This window comes from Bombyx mandarina, chromosome 18 (assembly GCF_030267445.1).
Source record: "Bombyx mandarina strain Sakado chromosome 18, ASM3026744v2".
Taxonomy (NCBI): Eukaryota; Metazoa; Arthropoda; class Insecta; order Lepidoptera; family Bombycidae; genus Bombyx; species Bombyx mandarina.
In genome coordinates this window covers 8,456,740-8,483,583 of record NC_143224.1, presented here as the reverse complement: position 1 = coordinate 8,483,583, position 26,844 = coordinate 8,456,740, and the positions used below count along the sequence as shown (strand labels likewise).

The 26,844-nt window shown below is 39.1% G+C and overlaps 2 protein-coding genes across 3 annotated transcripts in view; both read right to left on the bottom strand.

The window, feature by feature from the left end:
* The window catches only part of Sema2a (Semaphorin 2a), a 397,753-nt gene extending 396,608 nt beyond the window's left edge, over nucleotides 1-1,145 (bottom strand). For both annotated transcript variants that reach the window (XM_028179046.2, XM_028179048.2), the window contains exon 1: nucleotides 798-1,145. The gene's annotated coding sequence lies outside the window, so the exon portion shown is untranslated. The remainder of the gene's footprint in view (nucleotides 1-797) is intronic.
* LOC114244232 (uncharacterized) lies at nucleotides 1,031-26,808 on the bottom strand. The gene is made up of 4 exons (XM_089734957.1): nucleotides 26,799-26,808; nucleotides 24,969-26,716; nucleotides 24,205-24,409; nucleotides 1,031-1,185 (listed from the first exon to the last, which is right to left on the bottom strand). The coding sequence occupies exons 1-4, from the start codon at nucleotides 26,806-26,808 to the stop codon at nucleotides 1,031-1,033; spliced, it is 2,118 nt and encodes a 705-aa protein (XP_089591083.1).
* Nucleotides 26,809-26,844: the final 36 nt, after the last annotated feature.

The following is a 26,844-nucleotide window of genomic DNA, read 5'->3' as shown; positions in this document are numbered from 1 at the left end:
CCTGATATTGAATGAGAATCAAAATTACTCATAGATATCATAGTACGATTGTCACTACCGACACTGAAGCATTTTGTTATTTGAAACCACCCAAGCTTGCGTGACATCTGATATAAAATAGTCACCATAGTCCATCGACAAGGCCATTCTAGGAACAGAATTGAGCTCAAGACAAAAAAGATGGCAAGGTACTCACTGCACACGAGTGTCTCTAGCTGTTACTGATAGACTTTACGTAGATTTCGTAACGTCTGATCACAGAACACGGATGATAGTACCATCTCGTACTCCTGGCAGCGCTTCCTATGGGCGAAAGCACAAAAGAGAAGTTTTTCCCTCGCCCAGCTATTCTTGATCATCCGTGACACACTATTGATATGGGTACAACAGCAGCGAATGCCTTCTTCCTTCTTTACCTTCTTTACCCATACCAGCCTTTATCATGACCGACAACTAATACTTAGTCATTCTAAATGTGATGCAAGCCACTTCCTATCCATCTTACAAGTACCAACATTACTTATAAAGATTAGTATTAGACTAATAAATGTATATTTTAAGTACCTATTTCGACAATATAAAACATGCAAAGAAAGATAAATAGTTTTGTAAGATAACTCTATGAATATGCACATTTTGACACATATACAATTAACATTACGCAAATAACAGATCTACGGTATTAAAAGCAAAAAAATATTCTCTACAAAAATTTAAAACAGTAATCCATGTAATTCGACATTTAATTGCAATGTAAACAATAAAAATGAAGCACTGATTTGAAAAGAAACATTTACCTTTAGATTAAATAGTTTTCATGTTATTTAATTCTCAGAATCCTCGTAGCATTCAAACAAGTCACACTGAGATAATTCACATAACTACATAATATAAATTTCACCAATCGTGTTTACTTTTAAACACCGGAATCGACAATTTTCGTTTGTAAATAAAACAGCGCGGGGTCGTTCGACGTGTCAGTTGTGTAAAACGCTTCACACGTTTCACGGAGTTAGATAGAGGAAAAGTGTTATTCAGGCTTGTCGTATTGTGTCGCGGTTTTAATGAAAGAAGGTGATAGGAGCGCCTGCATGAGCGAGATGTTGCTACGTCGGCGGCGCGGCAGCGACTGGCCGGGGCGGGGGTGGTCCTCCTCGGCCGAGGACAGACTGCGCGCCGCCCGCCCTGTACCGGGACGCACAAATCCGCACGATACAAAATTAATACTTGTTTTGGCTAAAAGCGATTTCGATTTGTCGACCCTCGAATTGGTAAAGTTAGACGGATCTTGTTAGCGATAAAGGGTTCACTAATAAACACGTTTTCGGATCGACATTCGTGTTATTTAACGGAGTCGTTAAAGTAATGCTGAACTGATTTTACTTCCGTTCTCTTGAAAATTCTGTAAATATGGTTGTTCAATGCCATCGTTAAATGAAATCAAATCGACCTTTCTTTGTTGTTAAGCTGCTGAGAATTTAAATTGGAGTTTGCATTAAAATTAGTGTGTGGATAGTCAGTCACAGAAACACACACGAGCTTTTCGCTCGTATTTATTAAAATTGATTTAGAAATTTTACAGAAGCTTTTTTGAGGAATTGATCATGTATTGTGATAATTACTAGTTTCTGCCTACTGGGAAGTGTGATTCTCCTGTTTTAAATATTTACAAATTTCATGATGAATGTACTGCAAAGTAGTTTGTCAGACTTGTTGGAGCACCTTTATAAGAAAATGGCTGATTTTGAGGCAAAAATCTGTCAATGTTAAAACTTTCACTGCGGAATATCGGCCCGCCGTGGTACTTTCAGCTGGTGCGGACGAAGTAAGCTATGTCCCAATCGCTAGTGCGGACCGATTATTTCAGGAGTTTGTAAGAATTCGACACCTACAACTATATATTATACTATAAATTGTATACAGTATGCTTTCGCAAAGTTATAGCATTTTAATTTCCCTTAGCGCTGTTGGATCGAGAAAGACTTGCCACGCCCTGGTGGAAATATCATTGGGGGCTCACTTCGATCCGCCGCCACACCAGATGAAGGTTTATGATTTTACTTGCCCCAGCCAAGATTCTTCTGAGAATCTTAAATCAGATTACTTAATTTGAATATATCCACAATATAAAAAAAATATATAATTTTTAAGATACTTGTTACTTAGCGTTCGAATCTGCTTATATACTTAGGATATGAATTAAATTATTTGAATGAAAGAAACATGAGATCAATCCATGAAAACCGTTTTAACTTTCTTACTTTGATGTTTTAGATTAGATTTACGATTTACTTAATTTAAATGTGACAAACACCTTTCTACCAACTCCCTGTGCTATTGAACGCAGGAATGCAGACAATTTCAATAGACTAAGAGCTAGCCAGGTCGATATCATAACTTTCAGAAGTCAAATAATGACCATATTATGTCGCTCAATAGTAACCGTAGCATGTCAAGGAAAACGATTCGAAGTCAAGACCAGAGATAAATAGTCACAATTTAGAAAACTGAAGGAACGTGTCTAAAGAGAAACTATGATTTACTTTTAAGTTTTTAATTATCAGCCGTCAATAATAATAGCACTGCGGTCTGTCTGTTATTAGTGGAGATTGGAGCCTACAGACATTCCAAAGCGATTGGCATTAAAATAAAGGCTATTCTAACCGTGAAACGGGAACGAATGATCTCTTTGCATCGAAATAAGGGGAACGCCGGGTCACTAGACCCCTGACCCTCAATATTAATGAAAGGAAAACGATTGGACCAATAACATATCGTTACTATTGAAAATCACGCTTTTACTAGTAATATGGCATTTAAGAAGGAAGTCTGAGGAATTGTTCGAAATGATACCATCATCTCGTTTTTACCATCGCACCGCCCGCCACCGGAGTAGATTTCATCCATACTACCTGGAGCCACTGCGGTCATCCACGCGTTTCCAGAGGTCTTTTTTGCCACGTACCATCCGGCTATGGAATGAACTCCCCTCCACGGTGTTTCTCGAGCGCTTTAACATGTCCTTCTTAAGCGGTAGGCAGCGGCTTGGCTCTGCCCCTGGCATTGCTGAAGTCCATGGGCGACGGTAACCACTCACCATCAGGTGGGCCGTGTGCTCGTCTGCCTTCAAAGAGAATAAAAAAAAAGTATATTTCTTCGTCGAAACACTAACGCGTTTGAATACGAACAGTAGAACAGATGCTGTACAATATAATTGATACTTCAACCTCATTTATCAAGATGGCATGATTCCGATGTTTTTTTTTTTTTTTTTTTATTACCCTTGTAGGCAGACGAGCATACGGCCCACCTGATGGTGAGTGGTTACTGTCGCCCATGGACTTCAGCAATGCCAGGGGCAGAGCCAAGCCGTTGCCTACCGTTTAATACTCTCCACAAGCCTCGTTTGAAGAAGGACATGTCATAGCGCTCGGGATACACCGTGGAGGGGAGCTCATTCCATAGCCGGATGGTACGTGGCAAAAAAGACCTCTGGAAACGCACTGTGGATGACCGCAGTGGCTCCAGGTAGTATGGATGAACTCTACTCCGATGGCGGGCGGTGCGATGGTAAAAACGAGATGCCGGTATCATCTCGAACAATTCCTCAGAGCACTCCCCATGGAACATACGGTACAAAATGCAGAGGGAACCGAAGTCCCTCCGCAGACCCAGAGGCTCCAAACGATCCGTGAGAATGGGATTATCGACAATCCGAACGGCCCTCCTCTGTATGGAGTCAAATGGAAGAAGCTGGTATTTGGGAGCCCCGGCCCAGAGATGGGAGCAGTACTCCACGCGAGGCCGGACTTGTGCTTTATAAAGCAAAAGCCTTTGTCCAGGCGTGAAGTACCGCTTCGCTCTGTTGAGGACTCCCAGCATTTTGGACGCCAACTTGGCTTTGCCTTCCAGATGACTCCGAAACTGGACATCGCTCGAAATGTCGACCCCAAGTATCCCAATACTCTCGGAAGGTTGCAGGGATACTCCTTGGAATTGTGGCGCCATGACAAAGGGGTCCTTCTTCACAGTGAACGCGCAAACTTGTGTCTTTAACGGGTTGAATTGAATCAAGTTCAATTCACCCCATTTGGAGACTCGCCCCAGAGAGTTCTCCACTTCAAACACAAGTTTTGATCGTCTCTCCTGCACCACGCTAGGAGAGAGACTCTGATGGCCGATATATCGCGCATTCCCCGTGCTGTCATCCGCATAGCAATGCATGCCATCAATAGACAGCATGTCATTGATATACAGGATGAAAAGCGTGGGGGAGAGCACCGAACCTTGTGGAACGCCAGCGTTAATGGTCATGGTATCAGAGCAATCGCCGTCTACAACGACCGTGATGCTCCGCCCATCCAAAAAGCTAGCGATCCACTTGCAGAGACCCTCGGGGATTCCGTAAGATGGTAGCTTCAACAGAAGTGCCCTATGCCAGACCCAGAATGTCTATGAGCTCAGGCAACTATCTTTATATCGAGCGATAAAAAAAAATTGCAATTCGCTCATTCAAGAACCAGTGACCTCTAGATTAATACATGCAACCGCAGACACACAAACGCGTTTATTAATAAACTTTGGAACATTCCTCTGGGTAACTCCTGTTAATTTAAGTTAGTTATAAATACAAAGCGCACGTACCCTTGATTTGACAAAGATAAATAGTAACAATTTACTTTGATCCAAGGCTCCTAATTAGTCGAAGTAACACAAGAGAAACAGTCCGCATAACGGTTTTGTTCATTCAAAGTAATCTTCCGGAGTTAGTGAGTTTCAGGTAATAGTTTCACGGAACCCTTCTGTAAATAATACAAGACTTGAGCGAAAAAAAAAAAAAGGTCTTTTATTCCTATTTAAAATAAACAAGTGTTGGTTCAGTAGGCGAACGCTCAAGTTAGGTAAGACATTCACGATTTTATATACTGGGTTCTAGTGATCACTTAACACAGACGATTCTCTAACCTATTTGCAGACTGTCAAGCTCTCTATACCTCGCGTATCTAGTCTAGGCACGGACACCTCATGTGAGGTTCGGCCCCTGCCCGAATTAAATAAAAAAATTGCCGTGCAGGTAAGTGAAAAAAAAAATTACAACATTCTAAACTAGAACTATTGCGTTCGATAAACTCGAGCACACTAAACCAGAAGGAAATAGTCGAGAGACCAATATTAATAAAGTAGTCGGACATTGTAAATGAGCTAAACGGGGATAGAGGCTTTTCATCAAGCGCCCGTTTGACCCGTCCATCCGCCTCTGACTCGCTCGTCCGCCTTTACCGTGCGTCCGACTACCACTATAACCGCGGCCCATATAATGCGGTCACAGCTGGTTCCCGATCTCACTACCCGCATACAATTGGATTTTTAACCGACCAGTCCGCTGTACTGTGAAATTGCCTTTATTGGCTTAATACAAAATGCAATCATATAAATGGCTCATAAGCTACGGATAGTTGTTATACTTTTAATTAGTTTCATTCTCACACTACAGATACAATTTCATAAACGACTGTTAAAGCTCAACTGAATCACTGATACGATTTAATAATAGTAAAATTTAATTAGTAAAATAATTACTAATTATAACAAAATTTCTAATAAATAAATAATTCTTAATTCTAAGAAGTCTAATTAAGTATTACTGAATTCTTTAAAAATTCTAATATATAAAATTACTAATTAAATCTCTCATTACAATGAATTAATTAAATTAAATTTATTTAATTGTAATGAAACTTTTATAACAGATGTAAACCAACAATTTCAAATACACATTAATAGTACAAAGAGTCCGTAACCGAAATATGGACGTACACGAATATGTTTTGCGGCCGCAAATCGACAGTGAACAAACTTTGAGCCACTAAAGATGATCTAAAAACGATCAATTATGCAGGGGTCGAAACTTAATATAATCCTTCCTCTCCGAAGGACTGAAAACAATGTTGTAAGTAGTCCTTTCCGTGTCCATGAGAACGGAAGGCTGAAGCAATCGGTCAGCGTCAATTCAATATGACGCGCCCAATAATGCGGTCATGCCTCTACTATTAAATTTCCAACATTTCCTCACGCACCCTCACACAGAGCCTACCAGTCCGACCTCGTCCAAGTATTTACCAAACTTTTTATAGACGTTTTGTGAGCTACACAACTGTCACTTCTAAGAACAGTAATAATGTTGTGCCATGCCCAAAATTGTTCATTTCATAATATTACATTTATTCAACAAACGTAACTTTATTAATGTGCCATAATGTGAATGTAACGTGCAACATAATCTCATCAAAAACAGTCACCTGATATACCCTGTAGCCTAAAAACCATTTCTTTTATTCTTAAGACCGATCTCACAAGTTGTTGAGTTCATACCAACTAAATAATAAAACACGGTCCATATCGCAGGCCATTTGTATCCAGAAATGATACAATCGGAACAAAATTGCAAGCTATTGTCAATCGCACCAATTCAATTGTGGAGGAACTCTGTAGAATTTCTGTTTCGCATTTTTCATTTAATATATTTCAATGTTTGGAGTCATGAAAAGTTATAAAAACCAAAATATTTATCGAAATAAGTAATGATAGCTCATTGTAGCGCTTAAAAAAGGCATACATCCTGCACAGAACATAAATATCACAGAAATGAGATAAAGTAAATGGTGTATCGAATTTGACTTAATTTGTTTCATAATACTATTATTAGTAAAAAGAAAGACAAAAATCTATTCTATCTATTCCATCTATATAAATAAAAATGAATTGCTGTTCGTTAGTCTCGCTAAAACTCAAGAACGGTTGGACCGATTTGGCTAATTTTTGGTCTTGAATTATTTATGGAAGGTTTAAATAAATATGAAAATGCTCGGAATAAAATAAAAATAACAAATTTTGTTTTACCTTTAATGTGTCCCCCGTCGGACAGATTCCTTTTGTTTGTTTTAAGTTTATTTTATATAAAAGTTTAGGTCTTTTATTTATCGATTAAGGCACTACGAAGTCTGCCGGGTCAGCTAGTATTTTTACAAATAACGGGCATGATTATGTTTTACTAGAATTCACTATAAGGTCTTCTCAGGCGTAATACATTACGTGTGCGCGATTTTATTCCAAATAGGCTTACTGAGACGCTGTTAAAATTTTCATAATAAGGAATTCGATTATTTCGTGTACTATGTAAGGCTTAAATATTCATACCCGCCTCTACTGTTCAGGATATAGTCGCATCACTCGATCAAGAGAAGTGAGAAAGAAAAGATAAAATAAATGCCACTCAATATATTACTTGAGAATTATATGTTAAATGCCAATACATATTGTCGATATAAGGCAGATCTTAAACCAAAGTACGACTTTTTAAAAGGAGACGGTAGGCAGCGGCTTGGCTCTGCCCCTGTCATTGCTGAAGTCCATGGGCGACGGTAACCATTCACCATCAGGCGGGCCGTATGCTCGTGTGCCTAAAAGGGCAATAAAAAAAAATTAAAGAAAAAAACTTCGTGATGATTTTTTAGACTATATTATCCTTTTTTATTTCATAGACGGGTGAACAAGCTCACGGCTCACCTGATGTTAAGTTGCTATATTATTTATTATACGACAAATAAAAAACTTTACAAAATTAGGTGATACAGAATAGGGCAACTTTATCTTGTTTTTTTTTCCAACATGGCTGACCTCAGTAAAACTAATGTGCCGTTTACAAGCTATTACTGATGATTCAATTCCAATTCAACACCGTTGTGGCTTACCAAATATGTTATATCATAACCAAAATGAAATTGTTAAATTGCGGAATATCACTTTTGTGAAGCATTAATCTACAGGGTAAGTGATTTTGATCACGCAACGATCGTTCAGCCCTTGTGTGTCTGATGGCGATTGAATCGCTATTTCCGCCAATCGAGTCGGAATTTTGTACTTCCACGTATCCATAAATATAATTCATTGATCAGTATTTAAAAGCATTAATTTCTTTCTCGACATTTTTAGAGAAACTCTACATTATGTTGTTATTTCTACACGACTCGAATGTTTTACAGTTTTCGTGGTCGTGGACATCTGGGAAGTGACCACGAAAACTGTAAAGTACCAATTGCCATTTGCGTTACAAACATCAAGTATAATGGACAAAATGCATCTAGAACATTTGAAAGCATTTGAATTTTAGCACGTGAATTTTAGCTGTTGAATTTCATAAATTCTCTATGGATTTTTTTAAATATGTTTCTATCCAATAGCTGCTAAAAGCAGAGCTGTGAAATAGTTACTAAATGTCACGTGCAAAGAATAGACAACATTAAACATTGTATCCCAAAAATATATAAACCATCTAGAGGTGAATATGCAATTATTAGTTGAAACTCTCAAACTTAACTCAACGTCATGAGCGGCGGTGAGGGCACAATTGGAGGTACATTAGCATAACGAGGACTCTCCCTACTCTAATGAATGGCCTTGCAATTGAAACAATAGTGGATTAGCGCCAACTTCGTTATCCGTTTATGTAAATAGATACCGCAGCAACCGATTTGCTTAAGGTTAAGAACAATCCTCAAAGGCAGTCTGCTGCAGACTGTTTCGGTGAAACTGGACACTTAATAATGGTTGTGTGACTAATATTTCAATACAATTAAATTAATTCTACAAAAATAATCGATTAGACTTACATGTTTGTAATATATCAAAGGTGTGTTAGTTGGCATTTGTCGCAATGTCCTATTTTGTGTGTGGCTACATCTCAATGCAATCTAATAGAGGAACCAGAACAACCGCTTGCTTTTAAAAACGATAAATTAAATTTACGGTCAGCAAGCATCTCCGGCGTAACTAATTTACAAGCTCGAAACCTCTGCTATAAATCCAGCGGCCGTGAGCTTTAAAACGGTGTCATTAAAACATAGGAGCGTCTTTCTCGTTTGTTTATGTTAATCAAGTGGGTAAGTTGGTGCGCTTTGATTTTGCCTTCGTTGACCGGACTTGGTACCGCCCACGGCTCACTTTGGAGCATTAACGATGCGACCTTTCAAGAAATTTAACATAACCTTAGTTTTAAGCATCGTCAACTTTAACAATCAAAACAGGGTTATAAATTGTTAGGTAGGCTCGTGTATTTCGGCGCGCATTGTGCGGTACCGTGGGTTTCGTGGAGTCGGAGTGGTGGATCTCGATGGGTTTAGTCGGTAGTCGGTTTTGCGGGGTAGCTCTTGCGTGGCTGATGCCGTGCAGCGTCTCGCGCGCCTTTCGCAAGACGTAATCTCCCGGCAGGAATTGGAAGAAGAGAAGGACCCCGGTCTTCCTCTTCTCCCTCTTCTTTTCTGGAGGCGCCGGAGTCCGACATAACCCGGTCTTATACCCCCCTCGACCGGGTATCCGTAATTGGATTCCCAAGCGTGAAAAAAAAAAGGTAGGCTCGTGTATATTATATTCGTCGAAGCCTTAATTGCCTAAAGTCATCAATTGAGTTCAGTATCGTAAATTCAGATACAACACTTAAATGCGGTTCAAAACAAATAATTGGTTCCACGATAAACGTAAATGAATTTTTATTCAGAAACAATATGCACTAACAATCAACAATGCTTATGATTTTTGGAACTGTCTCGGTTAAAGACTTGAATTACTTCCAAGTCTTAAATGGATTTCGTTCGTGTAAAAAAGTACACTCTACTGAATACATTTTTGACATCTGGACGTTCGATAACGCCTGGCGTATTTTATTAACAACAGTTTTCAGTTTACGTTATATTGTTAACACGAGAATTTATGACAGCCAGCGCACTTGACAATTTTGTATATATAGTAGAGGACCTGCAATAGTCGAAATTTGACTATAATTCATTATAATCGTAAGTTTGTACACTATTATGATTGTATTTTATACTTCTATAATCACAAATTTCGCCAAGGCTACACTATAAAAAAATATTAATAAAGACAAACAATATTTAATCTATTCTCAATTTGACCACAGACGTCAAGAACAAAAGTTTGACAGTAAATAGTATGCATGCGTGTGTGCGTCAAATACATGGTATGTAGTGTGTGTAATGTTTTCTTTATTGATTTAATGTATCTTTTATGCATTATGTAAAAAAATTATTAGCATTGTGCACTTCTTCTCTATATTCTGTATAAGTGTGGAAAATTTCATACTCCTCCGTCCGCGCAATTTTCGTAAAAAGGGATACAAAGTTTTTGCTTCACGTATTAATATATAGATTAACTTTGGAATACACACATAACAAAGTATTTCGGATTCTGTCATTAACCATGTATCGTAAATCAATATCGGTAAAACCGATAAGCGATACACGAATGTAAAGTTTTCCAATATGGACCTCCACGAGTATTGGCCGGCAGGTCAATCCCCAGTTGGTGCGCAACGAACGTTATTCGTAATATAATATACATCTTATCAAAGGGAAGGATCGCCCGCTGTGCTCGTGGGCGTAAATCTTGCCTTTACGGCCTCACCTGTCGATGGAATAATTTACTGCCGGCTTAAAACTCCCTCCCAAAAGGAAATCCCAAACACTTCTCAAGAAATAACCGAATAAGAAATTCTCGAGTGTGCGCACGACACGACAGTTCTCTCGCCTTGACAGGGCCGGTTCATGCTCAAACCTTTTCTATCAGAATAAATAGAATCTCGAACGCTCCCTTATAGACGTGGATTTCGGGGTGATTCATTGAATTTTATGAAAATTAGAAAATTTATCGAACAACTACAAATATTTCACTTCCGTAATTGTAGACAATTGTTCGGTAATTACTGAACTATAATTATTTGACCATATTCAGCCGAGCGTATTCAGTATTCAAATTTGAATATTTTAATCGTTTGATTTCCTTTCAAACAAATTATTACAAATTAATGAATTACTCATTACAATTCCTTGATTTAATACAAGTGACTAACTACGAATAAACTACGATTTAAAATTATTATGTCAAGACTGTTTCTTACTGGTGGTAGGACCTCTTGTGAGTCCGCACGGGTAGGTACCACCACCCTGCCTATTTCTGCCGTGAAGCAGTAATGCGTTTCGGTTTGAAGGGTGGGGCAGCCATTGTAACTATACTGAGACCTTAGAACTTATATCTCAAGGTGTATGGCGCATTTACGTTGTAGATGTCTATGGGCTCCAGTAATCACTTAACACCAGGTGGGATGTGAGATCGTCCACACATATAAACAATAAAAAAAAAATTTTAAAAAAATTAGAAAAAAAATTCATGAACAACTTACTGTGAAGTAGTTTAAAAGCATTCGAATCATACAATCAATAACTTGATTAAGTAGAATTCAATAGAGTGCTTCTAACAAGAAAATCGCAATAAACATTTGCAAAAGCAAATCTACTACATTGTATTTGATATCAAATTATGCGGCACATAACTATCGTATTGTATTCTAGAGCTATTTACTGTATGTAGGTTTGAATCGGTTGGCGTTCCGATATCGATGGATATAAGCAATTTGCAAGTAAAATGTGGATGTCGGATGCACAGGGTGTCGTCGCCCGTCGCTCTTTTTTTATTATTTTCATAGAATTTCATACGTATATTCTGCAGCGCTTTGTGTATAGCATTGTGAACAACAGAAAAAAGAATGTCATAAACTGTTTTTTTTTTAATTGCTATATATAATCAAACGAGGTTACGATCTGATATTAACTTGTGCTAACTACAGATCATAGACATCACAACTTGAATGCTTTCACCCACCTTAATAAGACATGTGGTCGAAATTTCAGTTGTATTGTATAATACCACTTTCTTCAAACCTGACCGCTCTATTTTGGGGGATGGAAAGATAGCTTGTTGCGTTCCGAAGAAGATCTAACAGCTCAAGGTCATCGGCTTTGCGACTGCATCTACTATCGCTTTTAAATCGCGACCCGCTGAAATAATACAGCGAAAAAATTAGAGGACTGATACTATGATCTAAGTCGTACTCATCAAAGAGATGAGAACGCTTACAAGCTTTCCTGATCTAGGTCATAATCATCAACGAGATGAGAACGCTCACAATCCTCCCCATACCTGCTCCTAGTGTAAAGAGGGCAGGCGCCTAATAATTGTGTTAGTGTATCGCGTGGATCCGTAACGACTTGTCTAGGACATCGACGACGACTGACTCTTGGATGAGCTAGATCTGTGTTTCGGCCATAAGTTTGGATTGGGGTACATGTGGTACCTACAATTTATTCATTTTGCGTATTTGATTTCAGATTACACGATTTTCTAATGGTGTTCATGCGGAGTGGAGTACGTGCATAAAATAATTATGTATATATAAAGCGTATATAAGCATGTATGTAATAGCACTTGGCGGTAGTCTGTACCATGCGGTCCGTGTCACCCATGATCGAACCGTGTTGAGTAACGTCACATGTGGTTGCGCTCCTCAGCAGTGAGGGAACGATATAGAAGAAGATATAGAGAAGTAAAATACAAACGAAAAGGAAATCACTTCACATGAAATTCAATGAAACTTGTAAAACACCAGGGAATGATATCAATAACACGGTCTTGGCGGGAGCACAGCAAAGATAATTCAATGGAAGGCGTTAGTTACGGTCAATGTAAGGACTGGGAACGCTCAGTAGATTATCTTGGCTCCGATACCACGAGGCACCGGCACTATTCCAACTGGCACACTCCGCGCTTACCGAACAATCCATTAGTACTCCAGATTTTCGTACGGATTTATGTTGTTTATGATTTTTGTTTGTTTGTCGTGTTTCATCAGCATACTAGTAAAATCGGTAAGTCTCCACTGTACCTAACTGAAGGGACATAAAATATAAATTCCAACCACTCCGAATAAATGATGGTAATATAACAGAAAATCTTCCCTGAAGTGCGAACAATAATTATTCCATTTCAAGTTCATGGTGCAAAACGCGCGAACGCATTCATGACCGAAAATCAAGCAGGCCAGATTTTTTTTTTCCATGAAGTTCATTAGCGAATTTTCCATATACTTCAGCGCTATGTTTTACCCGCAACCGATTCATACCACAAGCTTCATACCTACCTCCTTGACTAACTTTTTCCTATATAAGATACTAGCGTCCCGCTCCGGCTCCGCTCGGGTCTTTAACAAAAATTTCAACGATATTTGACGTTGTTTTATTTTTTTTTAAATAAAAGAACACTTATTGCAGCATAACTATAATAGTTAAACATATGCTGTCGATACACTTTTTGTAAGGTACATTATTTTATTCTATCATCAATAGTTTTCGCAGGGCACGCGATGTAAATAATATTTTAGGTATTTTTTTATACCTTGGGTTACATTATTGGGGTTTTAGTAAGGATCCCTAATTAATTTCAAAAAATGACAGCCTATGTTACTCGGGAATAGTGTAGCTTCCAAACAATGAAATAATTTTTCAAATCGGTTCAGTAGTTTCGGAGCCTATTCAATACAAACAAACAAACAAATCTTTCCTCTTTATAATATTAAGTATAGATCAAACAGCCAGTCCTAACTATATTTTTTAATCATTTTTTGGGTAGATGGACATGAGCTCGTGCCGCCTGTAATTAAATAGCTAAGAACCCGTAATCATCACAATATGAATACCGCCTACCTTGGTATCATTTATTGACGGTCCCACCCTTCAAATTGGAATACAGGACCGTTTCGCGTCAGAAAGGGGTATGACGGTGGAACCCACTCAGACTTGCAATACGGCCGTACTGGTAGTAGATCATCTTTACTGATAGTAAGACGTCTTTGGTGTCCGTACGGGTAGGTACCTTGCCTATTTCTGCTATAAAGCAGTAACGTTTTTCGGTTTGAAAGATGAGGCAGCCGTTGTACTGTAATAATTGAGACTTTAGAACTCATGTCTCAAGGTGGATGGCGGCATTTACGTTGTAGATGTCGATGTGCTCCGGTGTGGTTACCGGATAAAACCGGTATAAAACCAAATGAGCCATGAGCTCGTCCACCCATCTAAGCGACAAAAAAGCGCCCTATCTCCAGTAAACGTGGATTGACCTTGGGCGTGGTCTTGGGAGTGGGCTAACTTTCAATGAATCTGCTACATTGTGAGTATTCCATTTTGACCGCGCACTCACTAGAGGGCGCTACATGGGATAGAGACACGCCTTTGGATGCTAGTTATAACTCTCATTCGCCCAGAATAAACGGTTTAGCTAGTTTATTTTTAATGCCACTCCAACACTGAATGAGTAGTAGGAGTAGTAATAAAATTCTTCGACTAAGCGATAGAAAATGGCACGCCCAACGCATTGTAATGTGATATAATTTTCTATTTTCCAATTCCGTTTGTCGCCGATAGATGGCGCTTGACGCAAAAGCTGAATCGCGCTATCGTTGTGTTACCCACGAAATTATATTACATATTTTGATAGCACATAAATCGGTGTTTAGACTTCTTACTTTAAACACTACACAAGCGCAACGTGTGGATGTATTGAACGCGAGCTACATAGTAGGCTTAGTGAGGGGTGGAAGGTTTTTTTCGTAACGGAATTTCATGATTCCGCTCTAAAACCGCGCTCAAGGCCCGAGATAAAATCTATGCTATAGCTTAATAACTTAATTTTCATCATGGATGTAATAAATAATTTAATCGAATTAGATACTAATAGCCCCTAGGAGTGGGTAATATCGGTTTTGCCGCGTATCGAATCGTATCTATATATCGAGGATCAATATCGGATATTGAATCTATATATTGATGGATGCTAGTAGATTTTATCGATTCATGATATTTGAGATTTGAAACGATACGCTGATATTGCTGCGATATATAGATATTGAATCTAGATACGATTTATATCGCCCACTCCTAATAGCCCCAAAATGTCAACTCATTATAGTGACATCACTCGATGCCAAAACATCGGACATGTTATGCCACAAATCGGACAAAGTATCTACCACAGTCTCCGGTTACACAGTCCATCAATTAGCCAGAATTCCTCACGAACATGTACTCTAAAAACTTTGTCCAAGAAAACGTCCAAAATAATAACAATTCGTCTTTATTATCAGGGAAAGTTACAAAACCTTCTTGTCCTTGGCGTTTCTCCTCAAGTATCTTTTGTTTCTTAGTAACATTAATCATAGGACAGGTTTTTCTGTTTCCACAGCTTGTAATGGGAAAAACATTTTTTTGATAACTTGATTCAACGTTAAGTAGAACATAACTTATCTTTTAAAGAACATCACATCAGATTCATGTAATATCTTTATTAGTCCCTAAGGTTACGGTTGATAAGACACACGGTGTATTCGGAAAAAGCAATTCGATTATACCAAATCCAACTAATAAATATTAGCCACTTGTTTCGCGCACGAGCTAAATACATTTTTTCAATAATTTAATACATTTTAATATTTACTACGTATATAATAACACAATATCGATGTAGAAGCTATGTATTGTAAGTCCATAAGATACCATCATTCTCACTGTGTCATGTTTAAAGGACCCGAGGCTTCAAATTCATTTCTAAGTAGACGGCGGCAATCACGATGCGATGTCTATGGAGTAAGCTTATCAATAGATTGGCTTTGAACTTGTCTGCCTATCTTTACTAACAACGCTTTATCAACTACGGCCCGGATATTTTGTAAATGCCCGGCGCATTTACGTTGTAGATGTCTATGGGCTCCAATGACCACTTAACATCAGGTAGGCTGTGAGCTCGTCCACCCATCCAAGCAATAAAAAAAAACCACTATGAAGTAGGTAGGTGCATTTTAGAGTTTTAGTCAGTTCGACTCTGACATGCTCCGCCCTCTATCCCCAGTGGAGGGCGGAAGTCCGGCGATTTCCTCCTGACCAAAAAAAAAAAAAAAAAATTTAAGAAGACCTACGTCTTGTTTATTATTATTCTTTAAACAAAGAAAAAAAATAAAAAAATAAAATAAACATTTTATTTTTTTTCTATACGTACCTATGTATTTGTAAATTAGTTTGGACTTAAATCTGTATCTGAATAAATGGATTATTAGTATCTGATAAATAAATTATTTATTTATTATTTTAGTTCGGAGTCCTTGTTCTCAAACCGGAACGCATGACTAATTTTTGGCCAAAGTAGTCATGCTGAAACTAATCTGTGCACGTATAAAAAAGGTCCTGACACCAGTAATTAGAACACTAGAAGCGACACACACGATGACACTAGAAGTCGTCGTGGCCTAAAGGATAAGACGTCCGGTGCATTCGTATGTAGCGATGCACCGGTGTTCGAATCCCGCAGGCGGGTACCAATTTTTCTAGTGAAATACGTACTTAACAAATGTTCACGATCGACTTCCACGGTGAAGGAATAACATCATGTAATGAAAATCAAACCCGCAAAATTATAATTTGCGTAATTACTGGTTGTAAGACCTTAGAACTTATATCTCAAGGTGGGTGGCGCATTGTCGTTGTAGATGTCTATATACTCCAGTAATCACTTAACACCAGGGGGGCTGTGAGCTCGTCCACCCATGTAGGAAAAAAAATAGATAAATATTAAATAAATATAAATATTAAATACTAGTGTTCAAAATATTTTTTTATTTAATTTTTTAGATAGCTAGCAACATTCATTCGCTAGGACCTATACACTAACTCGAAGAAGTGAGTAAGCGACTGATATGAAAGAAAAAAAAACTGAAAAATATTCAATTAAAAAACCGACTCTTCTGCTTAGCGTCCTTTGGGACTGGTAAATCTGATGAATCAGTACTTCAACATAATTTGAGAATACAAAAAACGTGCTCTAAGCAAAATTAATAGAAGCGAAATTTTTTACATTTATTTCCGGAACTTATTCAGCGCGTTCGGAGAAAAATCATGTCACCTTTTAGACAACGTAATTATTTTTCACATCCGCTTATGTCACATGGTCGGCATTTTTGTCGACTAATTAACATTCACGGTTGAACCGGGCAAAGCTTATCGCAAAATTCGGTTGCACGAGGGAATTTTCGTGTCGAATTAATTTTACCAAACGAATTTAGATTACATTAATAATTCCGTGTATTGTGTGACATTTTAGTATCGTTTTGCACAAATATAATACGAGTAATAGTGGTTTTAATAATTAACATTCGTAATATCCTCTATGAATAATGTTTAAATTTCCGATTTACATAGATACATAAGTAAATAAATAATGAGAGATACTTTCTCAACTACCCTGTTTAATTGTTGTTATTTAGTAGGATTGGTGATAGGACGTTTGATTCTGTCAAAAAGCCAAAACTTTGGGAAATTCTCTTGGCCTTGATACCCCCAAACACTTGGTCTATCTGCTGAGGCGACTCTATGAGGAAGGAACAGCTTCAGTTAGAATAGATGGCATACTATCGCGTCACTTCCACCCTAGAACAGAAGTTCGCCAAGGGTGTAACATATCACCGCTCCTGTTCAATATAGAATTATATACGGAGCTCATAATGAAAGCCACTCTCGATAGCTGGTCGGATGGAATAGCTGTCGGAAGTCGGAAGATTTCAAATCTTCGTTATGCTGACGACACCCCTTTTTTTTTTTATTGCTTAGATGGGTGGACGAGCTCACAGCCCACCTGGTGTTAAGTGGTTACTGGAGCCCATGGACATCTACAACGTAAATGCTCCATCCACCTTGAGATATAAGGTCTAAGATCTCAGTATAATTACAACGGCTGCCCCACGCTTCAAAGCGAAACGCATTACTGCTTCACGGCAGAAATAGGCAGGGCGGTGGTACCTACCTGCGTGGACTAACAAGAGGTCCTACCACCACTAAAAATACTGTACATTTCTTTGGATAATAATATATTTATTAAAATGAAAGGTACTATATGTTTTAAATGAAATGCAATTTGAAGATTATGAACGAACTAGAGTGAGATCAATTAAATTCTTGATGACGACGATATAACCGTTTCTTCACCCTGCAAAAGATGAGGCTCGAATGACTTCAAAGACAATTAATTTTAAATAGAATTCTGCAACGCCTGGCGAAATCTAAGAATGCCGAACACAAAATGACATCAATTAAAATAAATCAACTAATATAAATAAATGGAAATAAGGAGGGAGAATCTGCGGAAGACATCTGGCGCACTTTAATTTGTTCGGTACCATTGTTATACGGAATTAATATTCCAATTTATTCCATTTGTGTATCGAGAGCCGTAGAGGCATAGATCAATATTTGGTGGCATCTCTTTCGGTTCGGGACGTCTTGAGCCGACCCGGCTGGTTACTGGATAATTGGAATGTTACGCCCCAGTAATTAAGATGAGTTATTGCGACACCGTTTATTTACGCATACAATACAGGTGATAAATCGTAGCTTTCCTGAATGTTACGCGTTTCGGTAATTGTACAATCATCAGTCGACATAAAATAATAAATCATTTAATAACACTAGTGGTCCCCCGGTAGTCCCAGTAATTAATTGTAAGTTTGTACACTATTATGATTCTATTGTCAAAGATGTCAATATTGATATATTGTGATATTGTCAATGTCTATAATCACAGATTTCTCCAAGACTGTACTTTAGACAAATATTAACATAGACAAACAATATTCAATCTATTCTCAATTTGACCACAGACTATAAGTAATAAGAAAAGTTTGACAATAAACAAATATTATGCATGCGTGTGTGTGTGTCAAAAACATGGTAGTGTGTGTAATGTTTTTTCTAATTGATTTAATGTATTTCTTATGTAATTTAAAAAAATATTACCCTTCTGCACTCCTTCTCTCTATTTTATATAAGTGTGGGAAATTTCAGACTCCTCCATCCGCGCAACTTTCGTAAAAAGCGGTACTAAGTTTTTCCTTCACGCATTAATATAAAGATATTAAAATATGTCAATTTTATGTACCGCTTGCAAAAGAGAGAGAGAGAGAGTTAAGTTATTAAAAATGTTTCCATCGCGATCTGACGTCGGCTTTTCGCAAAACTGAAATGATCGGAACGAAAATAAACGCACCGAAAATGACTTTGGCACAAAACATAAAAAAAAAACACATCGACAGTGAAAGCATGTTCGTAATTTGAACACGTAGGCTGCGAGAGCGAACTCCTTATCGCGTTACATACAATTCTAAAATATAAACAACATAAGCACTCACGTAATACAATTTTTAACAAGAACAAATTGTTAACGCGATTCTTGGTTCGCGTGCTGTCTGCTATTTACACGAACTTTATCAACATAAAATAAAAAAAACGGACTTAAATTATAATTCTAATAAGGCTATGCTTTAATATAACTTGGCACGAAATCAAATTGTTGGCACGTTAAGCTTATCAAATGACATTGTGTGTGGTGTCAACAAGTACAACTTTTGTTTAATATGTAACAACAGCATGCAGAAAAATTTGCAGAAAAATATTAAACTGGGTTAGCTATTAATCTATATATATATAAAAATGAATTGCTGTTCGTTAGTCTGGCTAAAACTAAAAAACGGCTGGACCGATATGGCTAATTTTGGTCTTGAATTATTTGTGGAAGTCCAGAGAAGGTTTCAAAGGTAGATAAATATGAAAATGCTCGGAATTGAATAAAAATAACAATTTGGTTTGTTAGTAAAGTAAAGCATGAAAGAGGAGTGCATGCGGCAGAGATGCGAATGTTGAGATGGATGTGTGGAGTGACAAGAATGGACAAGATAAAGAATGAGTATATCAGAGGAAGTGTGAAAGTGGCCCCGGTAAGCAACAAATTAAGGAGCGGACGGTTAGCGTGGTAAGGGCATGTGATGCGTAGAGAGAAGATGCATGTAACTAGGAGATGTATGGAAATGGTATTTCAAGGTAGAGGGGGAAGAGGTCGACCGAAGAAGACATGTATGGAGTGTGTGAATGACGATATGAGAGAGAGATGAGTGAGTGTTGAGATGATGGCTGATAGAAGAGAATGGATTTTTTTGAAGAAAAAAATTAGCTGTGCCACCTAGTGGAATAAGGTGGAGAAAAAAAAAAGAAAAGAACAATTTTGTTTTTCCTTTGATGTGTCGGACGGATCCCTTTTTTTTATTTAAGTTTATTTTATACAAAAGTTTAGGTCTTTTATTTATCGATTGAGGCACTACGAAGTCTGCCGGGTCAGCTAGTACAAAAAAAAAACACTTGGTCCATCTTTAATTATTATTTAAGATATCGCAATAAAAAAAATATTTTTTTATATCTCAATTATAGTCAATTACAGGAAAAAAATGGTCTTATCGGTCGCTGAGTTTATTGTGAATGGCACCTACCATCTTCCCTTTTTCTGTCGCGAAGAAGTCATGGATTCCGGTTGGAGGCGACATTAATGTTGCGCTCTCTATAGACTCAAGTAACAACTTAAAACTTGTTTATTTTCAACAATCCGAAAAAATACACCCACAAAAATGCACATAGTTCGCACGCGTTATGTCCTCGTCGATTCAAAGTACAATTGTCTTTCATTTTTTGTTTTTTTTTTACACCTAATTATTTTTATGACTTCGTGGATCTCATAATTAAATTAGTAATCATAGTAAATATAAAGTAAATATAATAATTATTTTGCTTAATTTAATTCAGATGTAACGTGACTCGGTTTAAATTATCTTCCTTATATGCTTCATTAAATTTATTCGTTTATTTACTCATATAGCATCAAGGCATTTAGAAGCCGTAAAACGAAGGAATAACATATAGCTGGAACTGGGAAGTACGTATCATCTATTTGAAGGCGACCATATTCTTTAAAGGAAATTGCGAAATTAATGCAAAGGGTTTCGATTTTTCGGCTTTTTTTTATTCATGATCAGTGAACTAACTCACGCTCCTCCAGGTTTATATGGTTACCAGAGCCCATCACAACATGATAGCCGCCACCTAACTTGAGACATGAGGTCGAAGCCTCAGCTGTATTGTAAAACGGCTCTCTCACCTTAAATTTCGGATAACACTATTGCTTCGCGCTAAAAATGAGACGGATGGCAGTGCCCTCCCGCGCGGCTTTAGAAATAAAGTAAATTTAATATTTTAAACGCTCCAAAATTGAAGGTAAGTGTATAAATTAAGTTAGCTTGATACTCTACCGTTTTGGTGTGTAATATCTTGGAAGTGTAAATTAAGGTTCTTATGTTTCTTATGGTTCTTCTAAGAACCTAGGTCCATGTAATCTTAACGAAAATGCAGCTAAATTACGAAGAGATCGTTCTCCTAATTTATCAAAATTCAAAATATATTTTTAACGAATACTTATTTTACTTGCTCGCGACAGCCATAATTCTTAATTCAATTCATTTAAATAATTTAAATGAAGAAAAAAAAATGTCTCAAAAGATATAAATTGAGCTCTTAAAGCAGCGACTACACTGAATAGATAGGCAATTAGGCGGCATTAATCTTAAGGATCTCAGTGGTAGGAAAAAGTAATTATAAGAAATGACGATGACGTCTTGCGGACAACTCGAGAAATATGAGTTTCGATTACGTGCCGGGATGGCGATAGCCATTTACCGTACATAGCCATTTAAATCAAGAAATATAATTTCCACTTACAATATGATATGTAAAATGAACTACAGATCTCTCATTGGTTAATGATCGGCACACAAATTCTTCTACTTGAATTATTAATTAGCTGAGGTTTTTTAGTTTACAATTAGAAATACAAAAAAAAACAAAGATAAATGTATTTTTTTTTTAAATATAATACAATAAACGCCTTCGTAACAATTCCCAACCATTGCTCTGTATTCATAGTACCCGTATACTTTTATCATCATACGATAGTCACGTACAAAACGATCCACAATATAGAATTTGCATAAAAACCTTACGTGTTTTCATATGTTTATACTCAACAACGTACTAGATAAAAAATCTAGCAGTATTCATAATATGTATTATCTATATATTAATACGTGAAGCAAAAACTTTGCATCCCTTTTTACGAAAATTGCGCCGACGGAGGAGTATGAAATTTTCTACACTTATAGAGAATATAGAGAAGAAGTGCACAATGCTAATATTTTTTTAAAATAATGCGTAAAATATACATTAAATCAATAAAGAAAACATTACACACATACATACCATGTATTTGACGCACACACGCATACATACTATTTATTGTCAATCTTTTGTTCTTGACGTCTGTTGTCAAATTGAGAATAGATTAAATATTGTTTGTCTTTATTAATATTTCTTTATAGTGTGCCTTGGCGAAATTTGTGATTATAGAAGTATAAAATACAACCATAATAGTGTACAAACTTACAATTCCAATTAATTATAGTCGAATTTCGACTACCGCGGGACCTCTAGTTTATATAACAACATCTAACACAATTATATACAAAGACAACTTTCTATAGGGACATGTAATGATAAACTGTAAGAGAGGGCGGCCCGCGTCCGGCAACGTTAAAAGAAATCATAATTAATTGTTCCATCCCGCTTGCCGTCTTAATAGAGAGCTTTCCACCGCGTACCATGTTTTCTCAGAAACGTAATAAATTAATCTCAATTCTCTGTTACTCTTGGAAAACAAAACAATTCTATTCACACTTTGCGACAGATCTCTGACGTTTTTTTCTCTTAGCCGAATGCGATATACTTTTGTCATTAAATACTTTTTATTATTTACTACTTAAGATCGGAGAGTTATCCAAATTCTAACTGGTTTTGGACAGCTGTTGGTCCCCACAGCCACCATAGATTCCGCTGAGTACGTTAATAAATAACATTACAAAGAGTACATCACTTATATTTACTAAATGCTGTAGTTTTCTGTAACTGCCAACTCATAGAGCTTTAATATCTTAGATTTATATATTTAACTAGCTGACCCGGCAGACTTCGTAGTGCCTCAATCGATAAATAAAAGACCTAAACTTTTGTATAAAATAAACTTAAAACAAACAAAAGGAATCCGTCCGACGGGGGACACATCAAAGGGAAAACAAAATTGTTATTTTTATTTAATTCCGAGAATTTTCATATTTATCTACCTTTTAAACCTTCCCTGGACTTCCACAAATAATTAAATACCAAAATTAGCCAAATCGGTCCAGCCGTTCTCGAGTTTTAGCGAGACTAACGAACAGCAATTCATTTTTATATATAGGTATAGATGAGCTTTGAAATGATCAATTTAATTTCCAACGAAGATCCGATATAACTAAACATTGAAGTTTGAATTACTTTGTAACAACTTCTATGCTCGACACTGGCATGGTTTTACTCGGAGAAGTAACAAAGAAATCGAGGTAATTAAGTTAGAAATAGGTAGGATACTTCGGATAACATAACAGACAATTCTTGATACTTTTTTCCTAAATTTAAGTGTTAAAATAGGTAATAATGTACTAACTACTAAGGGTGTATGTTAAAAAAAATTACTAACAGATAACACCAGGAGGTGGGCTTATTTGGATAAAAAGGATCATGGAGATTACATTATATTCCAATTCTTGGAACTTAGGTTTTGGCTAAAAAGAAAATTAAAGCGAAATTAAGCAATGTTTTTTTTTTATTGCTTAGTTGGGTGGACGAGCTCACAGCCCACCTGGTGTTAAGTGGTTACTGGAGCCCATAGACATCCTCAACGTAAATGCGCGCCACCCACCTTGAGATGCAAGTTCTAAGGTCTCAAGTATAGTTGCAACGGCTGCCCCACCCTTCAAACCGAAACGCATTACTGCTTCACGGCAGAAATAGGCAGGGTGGTGGGTATCCACCCGCGCGGACTCACAAAAGGTCCTTCCACCAGTAAGTATTAATCTAAAATTAACAGATTGCAATACAATTGCAATACAGAGGCAGAGGTTCTCGTGGGGTCCTCGTGGTCCAGTATGGAATACGAATCGAACCTCTAAGTAACCAACCCAACAGGACAAGGCTGATGAGTTTACTGGATTTCTATATCCATATACTGGTATTGTTGTGTGAAATGTATCTTAACATGCGGGTACTCCTGTGCAGGCATGGAGCACCCGTGTTGTAGGCAAAGTTAGTACGCTGAAAATATTTGATATTGGTTTTTTTTTTCTAGATATCTCCGCTCTCGAAGAAAGAATCCCTTGGACTCGTCACATCTATCACCAGTCTGAAAACAAAACAACTATTAATTGATTCTAAAACAAATTACACTGAAACCATATTATTCCGGACGGCCACCGCTCAGGTTTCGGCCACCACGTGTGATTTTTAGACTTCTTACTCGTTGAAACGTGGTGGCTCGAGTATTGCCGCAGTGGCTGTCGCGGAACGGGTGCTGGGATTGGTTCGAGGAAAATAACGAAGGCTTCAAGTATGGCGTTCACACGGTCCTCGTGGCTTGACCGGCGCAGGGCGTAGGAGCGAGTCTTTTCTTGTTCGGTTGGCGCTCTCCTCTTCTTCCGGAGAGGTCTTGACTCGTCGGCTCGCTGTCTCGAACTGAATTTGCGGCGAGGTAGGCCCCTTATTTATGGTCGCCCACACGCACTCGGCCAGCGCTATTATGAGTCCGAGCACGGTGGGCGTCTATTGTTCTCTCGGCCGCCTCGCTCGCCTATTGTTTTGCCTAGTCGCTCTATTAGTTGCCCGTATTGTGACTCGCTCCTGCGTTCCCACGCCAAATCAAAGACCACGAGGGCCAATCTTTATTTTCAAACAAATATTTACAAATTTACTTATATCTATTTTCCTATTTTTAACTATCTCTATTCACATTTATTATTTCACAACATATCCGTTTATTTGGATGTCTATTTATTTTCGCTGTTCTTGGCGAACATATCTCTATTTAACTATTTACGGACATTTCCCTATTATAACTATTTATTCTTCAACTTATTTTAACATACTATTCATTTATTTGTTACGGACATTTTTCTATTATTTTACAGCCAACCTATAACTATATTTTCTATCTACTTTTAAAACTATCTATGTCCGTCGTGAACAATATCTATTTAACTGCATTTATTTATGTCCGTCGCGAACATCCTCCCGCCGTGCAGCGTCGTTCACGTCGCTGCATCCTCCTTGGTGAGCGGCGGTCATCGTGGGCAGCACGATAATCTTCTTCGCCGGGCGTCGCAGGATACCGCCGGCGGTGCGCACGTCGACCACTCGAGTGATGCCGTCGGCCCCCGGGTAAACCTCCTGGATGATCCCACGTGGCCAGGTGTTCCGTGGGAGCGTTCCGTCTGCTATTATCACGACGTCGCCTATCTTCAGAGCGGGCCCGCGGCTGTGGGGCTCCCGCCGGTTCTGCAGGTCGGGCAGGTACTCCCGGAGCCAGCGACTCCAGAACACATCTGCCAGACGTTGAGCTGCGCGCCAGTGTGCGCGCCCTATGAGGTCGGCGTCGTCAAACTTGCCCGGCACGGGGACTCGCGCCGGGCCCCCCAGCAGGAAGTGGTTCGGTGTCAGAGGGTCGGGATCGTCGGCGCTCACCGATACGTGAGTGAGAGGTCGGCTGTTCACGGTGAATTCTGCTTCAGCTAGCAGAGTATGAAATGTTTCGGGCGTCGGGTGCCTCGGCTGTTCCGTGGCCGAGAGCGCGGCCTTTACCGCCCGCACCATTCTCTCCCAGGCGCCGCCCATGAAAGGCGCGCCCGGTGGGATGAAGCGCCATTGTATAAGCCTTAAGCTTGCTTCATGCTCAGTCGCCTTGTCCATAGCTTGGCGCAGCTCCTTGTCGGCACCTCGTAAATTGGTGCCGTTGTCGCTCCATATTTCCGTCGGGGCTCCCCGGCGCGCGATCATGCGTCGGAGTGCCATCACCGCTGAGTCCGTGCTGAGGCTCGCTGCCGGTTCTAAATGTACCGCACGCGTAGTGAGACATGTGAAGATGGCCACGTAGTGCTTCTGGGTGCTTCTGCCGGTGGTAACTTGATAGGGCCCGAAGTAATCGAGGCCCACGTACGTGAATGGTCGCCGATGGTGTGCCAGTCTGCTCGGTGGGTGGTCGCCTGTGGCTGGACGCGGTGGAGTGTCCTTGCGGATACGACACGGAAGACAATTGTGGATCACGCTCCGTGTCACTGGGCGTAGGCGTAAGACCCAGTACGACTGTCGGCACTCGGCGATCGTAGCTTCGGTTCCGGCGTGGTGCATCTTTCTATGGATGAAGTCTATCATCAGTCTCGTTTCGCGTCGGGATCCGTCTAGCACGAGAGGCGAGGTGATGACGTCAGCTCCCTCAATGTTGCCGATGCGTCCGTTTATTCTCAATATCCCGTCCGTGTAAGTTACGGACAAGTTTCGCAGTCGGCTCGCTGGGGATATTTGTTTCCCTCGTTGGAGCGCCAAAATCTCTTCCTCGAAGGCCGCCCGCTGGCTCTGTCGCCAAATGAGCGTCTCGGCGCGTCGAAGCGTGTCGGCGTCTAAAGTTTTCCATTGAATGACTGCTTGCTCTGGCGTCCGCGGTGTGTTCAGCGGGGTCTTCGAGGTCGTCTTCTTTCTATTTCTCTCCCACGTCGGGTCCGAACGCGGGTTCCGTCTGGTCCTCTTGTAATGAGTGCGCTCGCGACTTCTGCGGCATAGGTCGACGAATTGCAGTATTCGCCCCGTTGCACGCAGGTACTTCTCCCACTTGGAGAAGCGTCTTGGGTCCGGGATCGCTTCGCCGAGGCTCTCTCTGCTCACGGCGAGCGTTGCGCACTTCTCTTCACCCGTCTCTTCTGCCCTTCTTGCAGTCCGTTGTACGGGCCAATCATCCGGATGCCGTCTTAGGTATTCCGGGCCTATGAACCAGCGGTGGTTTCTTTCAAAGCCGACGGGTAGTTCTCTGGTGGCGTCGTCGGCGACATTTTCCTTCGTGGGGACCCAGCGCCATTCCTCCACAGTGCTGTTCTCTTCTATCGCTGTAATG